A 12,912-nucleotide genomic window follows, 5' to 3' on the forward strand; every position below is an offset into this window, starting at 1 on the left:
TAAAGATTATATGAAGATTTTTTACCTTCTTTCTTTCTCTTTTTCTTTTTCTTTTTTCTTTTCTTTTCTTTCTTTCTTTTTTTTTTTTTATGCCATGACTTGGAAATCCAGGTGTATTTTGAACTTAGAGCACATCTCGGCTCAGACTCGCCATGTCTCATGTGCTCAGTAGTCACACTGGCCAGTGCCCACTATGGACATTACGACTCTAGATACTTAGCTCGGCCCGTGGGAAAGCAGGAACACCCTTGTAGATGGGAAAAGAAGAAATGAGTTCAGTGCGTCATGCCCTGTGTCCCTGGGTGGCATCCCACGCTGGAGAATATACTCTTTTCCATTGAAATGTATAAGTTTTTCAGGTTGGCAGTATTTAGGAACTCCAAGTCTGTCGTCGTTCCCTCCTTCAAATAGTGCCCTGGGGGGTTAGGGGGGCTCAGTCAGTTGAGCAGTTGCCTTTGGCTCAGGTCATGATCTCGGGGTCCTGGGATCAAGTCCCGCATTGGGCTCCTTGTTCAGGGGGTGCCCTTCCCCCCCCTTAAGTAAATTTAAATAAATAAATAAATAAATAAATAAATAAATAAATAAATAATGCCTCTACTTGCTTCTAATGATAGGCTCATCAATTACAAAAGAGCTAAAAAAAAACATTTTTAAAGTGGAAATTTAAAAAAAAATTAAAGGGGAGATTTTGTAACTATTTCTGTAAAAAGATAGGTTTTGATATGTAAAATGTAGGGGGAGATGGCTACCGTGAAACTTAATGATTTTTCAAATATTACCCAAAACAGGCTGCAGGAATACTTACTCAGCTGTCAATGGGTCCCAAATGCCAAGTGCAATTTTCTGAGTGTGTTTTCCAGTCTGTGCTATCACCATAATAAATAGTATGTAAGAAGAGAACATCATGGTTCGTGTTTTCTTGATTCATTTTGAACCTTTAAAGAAGCCCTTAAGGAGGGCATGTGGTGTAGTGAGCACGGTATTATACTGAACTGATGAATCATTGAGCATTATATCAAAAACCAATGATGTATACTATACCTTAGTTAATTGAATTTAAATAAATTAAAAAAATAAAGGAGCCCTTATGTTGATCACATCAGCCAGCATGTTCTAAATTCAACCATCCCTCAAATGCAGTAAAATGCCCCTGGTCTGAGCTTCGCACCCATTATGAGATTTCAGATAGGTGAATTAAGGACTGGTTCTCCAGGTTCCCATCTTCATGAAGGGTCTCTAACTCTTAAATAATTATCGCGCCTCCTTTAGAGAAGGAATATCTGGTGGAAGCGTTTGATCAATTACAGTGAGTCAGAAGTGATCTTTCACATCTGGACACTGGCATCCTTAGGCAATGCTTACATTAGCTAATTAGCTTTGAGGATGTTGGGGGCATTACTTTTTCCTCCTGTTACCTAATAGAGGAATGGTTGTCAAAGCTTGGTAATTATACAAGAGATTTTATTTGAAATTCTTCTTCCTGCATTTAGAGAGATGAAAATGACTATTATGATTTTTCACAGGAGAAAATATTATGTGCTGTGTGAAACTACCAGAAGTATCTATGGCAGTAGATTTAAAGTAAGCAAACGAACAAAGGAAGAGGACATAGTTTTATTTTTTAAGTAAAATGTTTCAGCTTGGCATTATGTTCCATCAATATTTACAGGGGCTTAGTTGAGAGAACTTCCTTTAATGCTCATGTGCTCTGATCTGTGGAACTAATATTTTTAGTTGCTCACTGGGTTGAAAGAGCACTTAAGAAAAGTGAAGTATTATTTGCAGTTGTACCTGCAGTTACACGGAAGCCAATTAGAGCCACGGGGGGTCATGGACTAAAGCTATTACCATGGGACTCCAGGTTAGGTTAGCTAAGCATTACCTTCAACTTATTAAGTTGTCATTTACCAAGAACTTTTATGGTTTATTGTTTCCTACCCATATTCTCTGTTCATGCAGAAATGACCTTGTAAATAGTAGTAAAAAGGCCACTTATACCTGAACGAGGACTCTTCGTTCTGCCAGATTACATTTTAAATAACTTTTAAGATGATATTTTGAATATTGATTATTTTACCAGATAGCTGTGACCTCAGAGATTTAAAGAGACATACCGACTTTTAACTTTTATTGTAATTCCAGTGAATTTGGAAAATTTTCTCTTGTTGCTTCTAGACTCCCAAGGTTTTATACTTTTCAGCTGAAGGCCACTTGACTGAAAAATATGTTTTTGTCTTTTCTTTATTAGGTTATTGGAAATAATAAAGCTATGTATTTGTATGTTACTCTCAAATTCTGTTGACATAAAATTAGTTGGATACTAATATTAATTTGGTGCCGATTACGTTCCTAGAACATAATAAGGAAGTTTCTGACTTAGCCTCGTCTTGTGTGTTGTCCTTCCAAAATCCTTCCATGACCACCTTCTTCCCTAGTAAGCCCTTTCCAGATACTCCCCCAACACTTACTCAGACCTTTCTAGAAAGTTGCTATGTCCACTTTAGATTAGACAACATGTGTTTATGCATTTAATTGCCCAAGGAAGGCAAGGTCTCAGTTTTGTTCTCTCTCTGCTATATTGTCCATGCCTGATACCATGCCCTACTCAAAATAAGCGTGTCCCATGTATTTCTGTAATACACAGCCTGTGATGTGCTGGGCCATGTGCTGTGTGCCTTCCTTGCTTCCCTTCCTTCAGTCCTTACAGCAATCACAGGTGGAGATAGGATTATTATACTCATTGAATAAACTGAGGGGGGCAAAATGAAATAAAGTAAGATTAGACGTCCAGTAACTGCATAAACCAGGCTTGGAACTCAGCTGTGATTAAGAAAAGCAACTCTTAAACTCTATGACATATGTTCTCTGCTTTGGTTGTCAATCTGGAAATAAACATAAAAGCTGTGGTTGAAAACAATGCTTTCTCCTAAAAACATACAAGAAACAGAGTATCAAATATATTATTAATGTATTTGAAACGTGCTTCAGATGTGAGTCCAGGTAACTTCTTCATTTAAATTTAGTCAATTAAAATATTCCTCTCCAATTACCTTGATTAATTAAATAGTTACTATAGAACAACACAGATTCCTGGAACCGAATTTACATAAGTAGACAAATTATTACTTCACATAAGATAAATTACATGAAACAAATATGTTTTGTACTTAATAAATATTCATTGATTAAAGAGATAAATGGCATATATTTGCATTCAAAATCAGTTTTTTTCTCCCTGTCCACTTTCCCTCTTGGTATATTTTCAACAATCATTTTGTGAATTCTCATTTAATTTTAAAAACATAAGACATATAAGTAAACTTTGAGCTTACAAATTTAGAACACTGCCATATGAGTAATATTAGCTGTACGTTAGGTCACGGTGATTCCCAAAAGCCATTTATTAAGCATTTAAGTCTGTGTTACTTTATATTAGATGTTGTATTTCAGGAAAATCTTGATGAGAAAGAGACCTTACCATGAGTGGAAAGTGGTTCAAGCGTAATATGTATAAACATATTTCAATTATGGGAATATTTTAAAATCTTGCTATAAAACCTTGTTTGACATTAAAGTATCATCATTACTTAAGTATGTTGGCCAATGAAATACTTTGCAGACTACCTGAATGCCTGTCTAGCATGGAAGCCAGTGTCAGGGAGGAAGTCCCCCTCCCTCAAGGGTGCTGTGCAATTGCTCTGCCATCATCCCGACAGCTTTGCTAAGCTAACAGGTCTGTACTTGTCTGAAAAGCTACATGATCCATTCCTAGTGTGCCCTGGGGAGTCAGCAGAGTCCGGGAGTGGAAAGAGACAGGCCAGGTGACAACTCTTCAGGGTTCTAACCATCTGAATCAGATAATAGCATGGCTTTGTGAATGTCCGCAACATTAGTCGAGTTCCTATTCAATTACAGCAGAAAAACTGCTGGCAAAGCAACACAGATGTGGTTTGCAGATAAACTGATACCAACGACCCTCCTTTAGAAGGTTCTGCATGCCCTGCTGACCCCCTCAACTCCCATTCTTCCTGCCCTGCAGGCTGGCCCCTCATGTTCTTACAGAACATGATCTTGGGGAGGGGCCTGGGCGCAGAAGCACACGCCCTGAACATTCCCGTGGCTCTACGGCACAGGATGCTCGCCCATCGGACACGTTTCAGTGGAGCTCTTAGTCCTGGTTCCTCTCTCTTCCCTCAGGCTCTTCTGTATTCTTCCTTAGCTCTTCTTGTTCTTCAGAAAGATTAGGTTTTTAAAAGACATATGGTATACAGAGGATATGAAGCAAATTAGCCTTCAGATGCTTGAAGCTGAGAAGGAGGACATTATGGGGTATGACCAGCAAGAAGTGTGGCTTACTTGACTCTAAAATTCAGGAAACTGGCCCTTTCGTGTAACCTGCCACAGAACCACAGGATAGAGAGAAAACCCCAGGTAAGAGACTGTCTGCAGGAGATTCAGAAGATAACACCCAGTCTGTATGGCAACCGCTGTGTGCACCTGGATAATAATCCATAGAAATCACGATAATTCAAAATACATCATTATTATTCAATAAAGACTCTGCACATAGATGATTGAACTTTGAGTGGTCTCCAGTGGAAAATCTGAGGATTATCTGTGATTAGTAGGCCTTGATACAGAACGCAGCACCTAATGCATCATAACTTGTGTGATGATGGTAGTATCGTCATTTGCTGAAGAAGCAGATGATGAGGATGGGAAAGATTTAGAAGGGTAAAGTCTGTGATACTAGCTAAAATTTTAACAGGTTCCTAAAGCAGAGGATTAGAATTAAATAATTATAGTTAGATCGTATTATTTAAAGTCATTACACTCTTTAAAAACTACAAGTATTTATGGGGAAAATTATCAAATGCTAGGAATTGTTCTAATTATCAAAACAGAGAATATGCCCTAACTATTCCCACATATTTCATTTCTACTATTTTTTTGATGGCTTGATTAAAAATATGGGTGAAAATAGTTAAAATTAATGGATTAGAAAAACCCATTGCAAAAATGGAAATATATTTCTAAGACACAAAAGAAAAAGAAAAATTATTTTATGAATTAACCTGACAATTTCTGGTGAAAAATATCTCCAAGGATACTGGATTCATCACTCACTCTATGTGAAACACAGTCCTAAGTATGCATGAAACTCTAGGAAACATGCTGCTTTCCTATAAATATTTTACTAATGGTTATCTCACAAAAATATATGATCACTAAAAATCATATTTCCCCAAGCAATGGTAAGATGAATTTCATGGAGAGCTGATAGGCAATTTGAATAAGTCAAGTTAAGGGTCAAGCTTCAAAGCAGACAAGTGGGACACAGGGCCATTGACGGAATGTCAGATTTGGTGAACTTTCCTGCAGAGTGACAGCTGGGGCTAATGGCTGGATGGACACAAATTGTCAGTGGGAATGTAACAAATTAGTTCCCCACTGCACTCACTCTTCAGATTTTTTTTTTGAAGTTTGAAATACTTAGAATGACACTTTGATACTATTAATTCAAAATTAAGTCAAAAATATTTATCAAGTCACATGACATTATCCTTGTACCAGCTTTTCAGTATGAAATTTAACAAAGAATGAGCATGGAAGATAAAGATATTGTAACTCAACATTAACTGACGATAATTTTTCTTCTACGATTTTCTGATGAATGCTGTTAACAGGGTGGTTTAGGAGACTTTCACATCTGGAGCTCATGTCCTTTCTGAGAACATGTTCCTAAAACCAGATTCATTGAATACAGAGGTGGCTGTGTTTGTGCGCAGTTCGCTCTCAGTTGGAGGACCTTGCCAGCCAGGACACACCTACTGAATTTTGAAAACCAGACCATCTTTTATGCATCTTTATCTAGGAAAGCTTGACCATTTGCAAAGTAAATGCCAATATTTTAAATGTTGAATACCCCATGTTTTGTTATTCAATGTGTAGTAAATTAATTTTTAGCTAATTATTTTCATAGTAAGTATTGAACAACTGAAAAGTTGTCTACTCTTCACATTTTTATGTCCGCAATTGTAGACACTGGATAGGGTGCTGACGATAAGGGAAGGATGCTTTCCCAAGGTCAAGAAATTCTCAACCTTGTAGGAAAGATAGATCTGTAACTTAATCATTTCAATAAAGAACTATGATCAGGAACAGGTGTAAGTTGTGTTATTGTTATGTTGATATTAGGACAAGAAGTGTATATTCCTGGGGGCAGTTAGGGAGAGCTCAGTGAAATGGGTTCTCCTGACCCCTCAGTATTAAGATGGCCTTTGGAACTCAGAATCCTGTTTTTTCAATTTTGTGACTGAATCTCCCAGAACAGGGCCCCACCTGTAATGGGTGCTCAGCCAAGAAAAAGAGTAAAGACAAAACGGATCCTGACTAGGATAATCTTTTGTTGGGTGACAATTTAATCAGTTTGTGAGGTAGGAAATCCAAGGACAACGAACCAGAGCTTCCCTTACATTAGTTCTTTCTTGTGAAATTAGTTTCTCCTGCTCTTTTCTCAAACCCAGTTCAAATTATTAAGGGGAGGACTGCGTTGCGTTGCAGGCTGACATTTGATTTCTAAAAATTATCCATCGAGTTGATAAAAAAAACGAACTCCTTTCTTAAAATGGAGGTCAGTTGAAATACTTGGTTTATAGTAAAAAAAACACTCATATTCGTTGGGTTATGTCATTTCTATAATTTGCTTGGTCTTTCAATTTAAGGTAGTTTTTTTGTTGTTTCTTTTTTCCTTTTAGAGTCACGATGTCTATTTTCTTTTTTTAAATTGTCGACTCTATTTGAAGTTGCTGTTTGCATTGTGCTGTAAAGAAATTTGCATAGTTGATTGCAGAATAGAACCTAAAGCTTGAAAGAGACTTTGGAGAGGATCTGTCCCGCCATCCTCATTCACAGTGGAAAAGATGAAGTTGTCCTACAGCGTAGGGCGTAGTGGGCGTCTCTGGAGCTCCCCTGCACTTGCTTTCCCCTCCATCCGTGTCCAGCCAAATGTGCATGCAGATTCTCTGAGTCAGAGTGGGATTGAGATGGACCAATTTGATTTGGCATTGTCCATGGTGATATCAGGAATGTGGTCATTCTGTGAATGGTAATGCCTTGGGTTCAGTTTAACATTGCAGACACCAAACAAGGGTCCTGGTGGCTTAGCAAACCTCCCTTACCAACTTGAGTTCATGAACCACTTTTTATCATAATTAGTGAATAGCTGATTTGATGTCCCATGTTTCTGTTATGTCTTCACCACACCGATAAAATGCTGCAGAAAATAATACCATCTCTATGTATTTCTAGCTAGAACTTGTGGATCAAATCTGCGTGGACCCAGTGGTGTCATCACCTCCCCTAACTACCCAGTTCAGTATGAAGACAATGCGCACTGTGTGTGGGTCATTACCACAACAGATCCAGACAAGGTAAGGTTCCCACCTTCTCCTCGGTGTAGCTGATGCTATCAATACTCTGACTCAGATGACTGTTTAAGACGAACAACTTCACAAATGTCATGCACCCTCACAGTTTGCTGTTTGAATTGGAAAGTTCATGCTCCACTGTGTGTATATATATCCACATTTATTGGAAAGTCAGTCTAGGATTAAATATAGAGTCAGTATTCTTCATTTGATTGCCTCCTACTGGTTCTGGAGGTTCTGTGTATGTTCTTTACCCCACCCCCAGTTTTGTTGAGATATAATTGACATATAGTATTGTTTTACTTTAGGGTATATAATGTTCTATATATATATATATATATATATATATATATATATATATATATATATATATATACACACACACACACACACACACGTGTGTGTGTGTGTGTGTGTATCAAAACATTTAACATATGGTATCTCACATAGTTATAAATTTATTGTGGTAAGAACTTTCAAGATCTACTCTCATGGCAACTCTCAAGGATACTGTAATAGTAACTATGAAAGTAATGGAATCGAGAGAATCAAGAGTCGGGTTTGGAGGTGAGTGGCGAAGCCCTTACCAGAATGAACATATGTTCCAGCCCCTTTGGGGATACCTGCAGTTCCTGCACCATTATTAATAATGACCTTCTTTTATTCACCAAATTGTTCCAGTTTGGTTCAAAAAGGTTCTCCCTACCTTGAACCAGGGAAAGGGCCTCAGGAGCCAGTTTTGTTTGTTTGTTTGTTTGTTTATGGGAAGAGATAATGAGTTTGGTTTTAGGCATCATGAGAGTGAGGTGCCTGCTGTACATTCATTCAAGTGGATATAACTGGTAGAGGTAAATTTGGAATTCTCAAGTGTGTTGTTAGCTGCTGAGATCTGGGATATTCATGATGTCACGCAGAGAAGGCAAACAGAGTCAAAGAGAGTCATGCTGATGGCATATTTTTCTCTCAGTGTCAGTTGGAGTTTGGAGTGGGCTTCCACTGTAATGAATGATAGGGATTTTTTGCAATTCTAAGTGTCAGGTAAAGAGCTTTAAAGTACTGAAGTCTTTTGTATGGAAGAAGCAGTAAACCCATGGTGTTCTGATAGGACAGGCAGTGGCTCCTAGCTTAATCTTCAGGAAATTCGATAAAAACCCTTACAGTATTTTCAAAATCCAATTAAATCCAGATCATATACGAATAATCATGAATATTTTTATACTACAGATATACCTATATATCAGAGTTTCTTTCTTTCCCATACATACTAGAATAAATGAAATCTCTATCTAAAGGAAGCTTAGAATTCCTATTGTCTGAACACCCTTTACCTGATAAGCGAGAAACCAAGGTCCACAGAATGTAAAGTACTTGTTAAAGATTTCACAGCTATTTTGCTCCTACAGCAGGATGAGGACATGGGTGTCTTTTCACTGCAGTATGATGGCACTTCATTAGCTCTTGTCTGTGTAAGAAGAGTCATTTATTTCTGCAGTTACGCATTCCATTATCACTGTGAGGGGTGCCATGGAAATGAAATAATAGGTTATTCAGTGTGTCAATAGATGTTTTTGGCTGTAGGTGTTAGAAGAAGTTTTTAAGAAACACTATTTCACATAACAAAAGGGTAGAGCCATCGAAATTCCAGGTTTAATTCAGGATTCAGGAGCATTTGAGGATTCAGGTGTTTCCCATTCTTCCTGTTCCATACCCAGGGCAGTAATAATGACTGCCCCCCTCAGGTCACAAGATGGCTATGACATAATCATGGTCAATGAAGAAATGAGGCATGTCTTTCTCAAAAATGGAAGAAAATTTCTAGAATATCCCTAGCAGACTTTCCTTCAGGTCCAACTGAGTCAAACATCCATGGTCCACCTCCCAGGGAGCCTGAGGAAATAATTACCTGGAAGTCAGAAGGCAGGGCTGCTGGTTATGGTAACCAGCGTGTCTCCCACATTCACACAAGCAAAATGTCAACGAAAGAGGTTTTGGTGATCATCAGATTCATATCTTGTTTATTTTAGATCCCGTTACTTTCCTGTTTTACCAGACTCCAGCAGCCTAAAATTTGTTAGAATGCTTGAGGTGTGTTCTTTGACGTTCTGAAGTTGATTTTTCAACTTGGCCAAACTGCAGAATGATCAATAAAATAATGAATGCATGCAGTTTAGATTGACACATTGCTCTCATTTTAGGAGTTTCACCTTGCTCTCTCATCTTTGCATACATTTACATAGATATTTCTCATGATTTCATATACATTTTGTTGATTCTGAACACTCCACAATTAGCACGTTATATTTCAGGAATCTTGTGTTCTATTGCTTCAGTAAATTCTTTGCCTCTCTTCCTTTATTTTGGTGAAATGTTCAGAGAAGAAACAAGACATTGCAGCTTGATGCACTCATACACACCAACACTCTACTAGAGCACCACTTAGACACCTGAAGGCATCTCAATTAAGCAGAATTACCATCCAAATTAAGAAGCAGTCATTGCCATTAAGTATAATTAGGCTTAATTTGATTCCTTGGGAGACATTCCAAATAAGGGGGTTTCCCGATTAAGCACAAGGTGATGAAGGTATATTACATATTGAGCGTAAGAGAGAAGAACAGTTATGTAAAGGTATCCAGACAATGACACTTGCTAGAAGCATTAACCCAGAATTCTAGATAAGAAGTGCTGATACACCTCAACCTGTATGTTTGGCTGGATTGGCAAACTTTTAAGAAAAAGCTAGAATAGAAAACTAAAATAAATTTCCAATGTCAGTTAGAGATTAGTTAATAAATTCCTTTTTGGTTGAAACATCAATCCTCCTAGTGATGTATACACTCTCCTGGTCTTATTTTTGCTTTGATTATTATATAATCATGTGATATGTGTCAGTGTATGTGGAGCCTTAACATAAAATTGCTTGTTCAAAATAATTACCATAGGAAGCTGGGTCATGAATATCACAATTTGTCATATTGTAGAATGTCAACTTAAAAAGAACACTAGAAATCTATTCATAAATCTATCTATATAGAGAGAATTTTCTTGATTATATCAATACATTATATATTATTATTGAATATATACTCTGTATTAATATATTATCTAATATATTATATAATAAATGATATATTAATTGTAACTAATAACTGTAAAACATAAATATTTTATGTGTATATATATTTTATTACATATTATAATGTATATAGACACACATATATAATAATTATATATATATATATATATATATATATATATATATATATATATATATGGAGAAACTGCTATGTAGTATGTTCTAAGTAGAAAGTTTAAAAAAAAAATCCTCAGGGAGTCTGGGTCGTGCAGTGAGTTGAACATCTGACTCTTGGTTTCAGCTCAGGTCCTGATCTCAGGGTCCTGGGATCAAGCCCCGAATCCAGCTCTGGGCTGGGCGTGGAGTCTGCTTAAGATTCTCTCTCCTTCTCCCTCTGCCCCGCCCCCCCACCACACTCATTTGCTCTCTCTCTCTAAAATAAAAAAAATAAATCTTAAAAAAATTTCCTCAAGAAGACTCAATTTAGTGGAGAAGCAGATTTCTAAACGCCCAAGTGTACCTGCTTCTGCCATACTAGTCTAGTAGAGGGTCAATAAAAATTAATTCAGTAATGAGATATTTATTAATGTATTTCATTGTATATACCTTCCACAATTCAAGCTTTCTCAGGTAAACCTTGCGATAACTTGTATGACCAAATTCTTGAGAAAGTATTATACGGTGCATACAGATTAGAGAAATTATAAGCAAATGCTCTGAAAAGTTCATCCATGCGGTTTCCATTGGAAAGATTAAAATAGCTTTCCCTAGAATCCTTACATGAATACATGGGCATATGTCCGTGTCTTCATATGTATACACAGATGTATTTATATTTCAAATACATTCTGTGGTGACATAATTTCAGTACCTAATTTTAGTTTGAGCTCCTTAGAGAGTATTTTTGTTGATGTTCAACTCTGAGAATTTCAAAGATTTTAAGTATTTGAACTTCGTTCAGGCTACCATAACAAAATACCACAGATGGGGTACCTTATAGACAAAGACATTTATTTCTCACAGTTATGGAGGGAGAAAGTCTGCGATGAAGGTGCCAGCATGATTAGATTCTGGGGAAAGCCCATGTGAAGAATATGGTATCAGTGTGAAGCACCTAGAACATCTTCTGGCAAATGCTCAGGCCCTCCCACTCCTCCCCCTCCTCTTCTTGCTTCCCGTCCTCCTCCTCCCTCCTTCCTCCTCTCTCTCTTCCTCCTCGCCTTCTTCTTCCTCTCTCTTCCTCCTTTCCATCTTCCTCCTTCCTCCTCCTCTTCTTCCTCCTCCTCCCCTCTTTCTCCTCTCTGCCTTCCTCCTCATCCTCCCTCTCTTCTTCACTACAGTTATTAATGACTACATTTAGAAAGACATAAATGAGATCCTGAAGGATAGGTGAAGGGTTTAAATTTTGTGCTAATGACAATAGGGGTCAGAAAACAGGAAAAGAACTGCACTGCAGTGGATATGTCTTGGAGACATCATTTTGCCAAGAGGCAGGTAGACAGATTTGAAGGACATGTGACTGGAAGCAGGAAATATCAGGACTTTGTTATAATTATGAAAGATTATGTCAGCCTAAGTCAGGACAATGGTGTCAGGATTGAAGAAGAGAAGATGAATCTGAGAGGTATTTAGGGAATAGGTAAATAGTTACAACAATTTACACATTTACATTACACCTTTTATTTAGTGCACAACTCTTGCTATCTAAAGAAAAAATAAGAAAAGTTGTTTTAAATTTATAGCTTGTAAGAAAGTACAGCTGTGTATCAGATCCCTTTTTGGGGAAGGAGCATTAACTTTTATTACTCAGGAGATTTTTTTACATCATTTTAAGTAAATTCATACAGGTATAAAAAAGGGATTCATTTGCATTCAAATTATTTTAAAGGTAAGGTAGAACTAAATATTATGTGTAATAGTTTATGGTGTTTTGAAATGGGATTTGAATAGATACAGTTCAATAGGTTGTATTTGCCCATTAGGGATTCTAGGACTGTTAGAGAGAAAGTTAGGCACACGATTATTGGCGGTGACACTGTCCTGAGTATCTCTGTCCTTTCTGTCATAGATGTCTTTCCCAGCCAGAGCCATGATGCACTCTATTCAATGGCCCCATTCAGTTGTCTTCTGGGTCACAGAATACCTCTGCAGAGAATCAGGTTGCATGCTGGCCTTCTTTCCTGGCACAGGACGTGCTCCCTTAGTGCTTGTTGGCCATCAACATGAATCTTGTGACTGACTCACTATTTCATCCCTGTCCCCTCTCCAGTATGTTTGTCTCTCAGTGGCAGCCCTTCCATTGCCAACGCAATCCCCATTACCGCAGTTTCATATTTGTACCTTGTTCATGAACTGGGTTTGGCTCTTGAGACGCTTTCCTTCTCGAGTCTCTGTGGATGCCCTTCC

At 37.6% G+C, this 12,912-nt stretch overlaps 1 protein-coding gene across 1 annotated transcript in view; it reads left to right on the plus strand.

The window, feature by feature from the left end:
- Positions 1–12,912, plus strand: part of CSMD1 (CUB and Sushi multiple domains 1) — a 1,039,667-nt gene that overhangs the window by 487,698 nt on the left and 539,057 nt on the right. The window contains exon 8 of the mRNA XM_087856321.1: positions 7,312–7,433. Coding sequence (XP_087712447.1) covers positions 7,312–7,433 — 122 coding nt within the window. The remainder of the gene's footprint in view (positions 1–7,311; positions 7,434–12,912) is intronic.

The sequence above is a fragment of the Ursus americanus genome, chromosome 27 (assembly GCF_024610735.1).
Source record: "Ursus americanus isolate L20-20 chromosome 27, mUrsAme1.1.p, whole genome shotgun sequence".
Lineage (NCBI taxonomy): Eukaryota > Metazoa > Chordata > Mammalia > Carnivora > Ursidae > Ursus > Ursus americanus.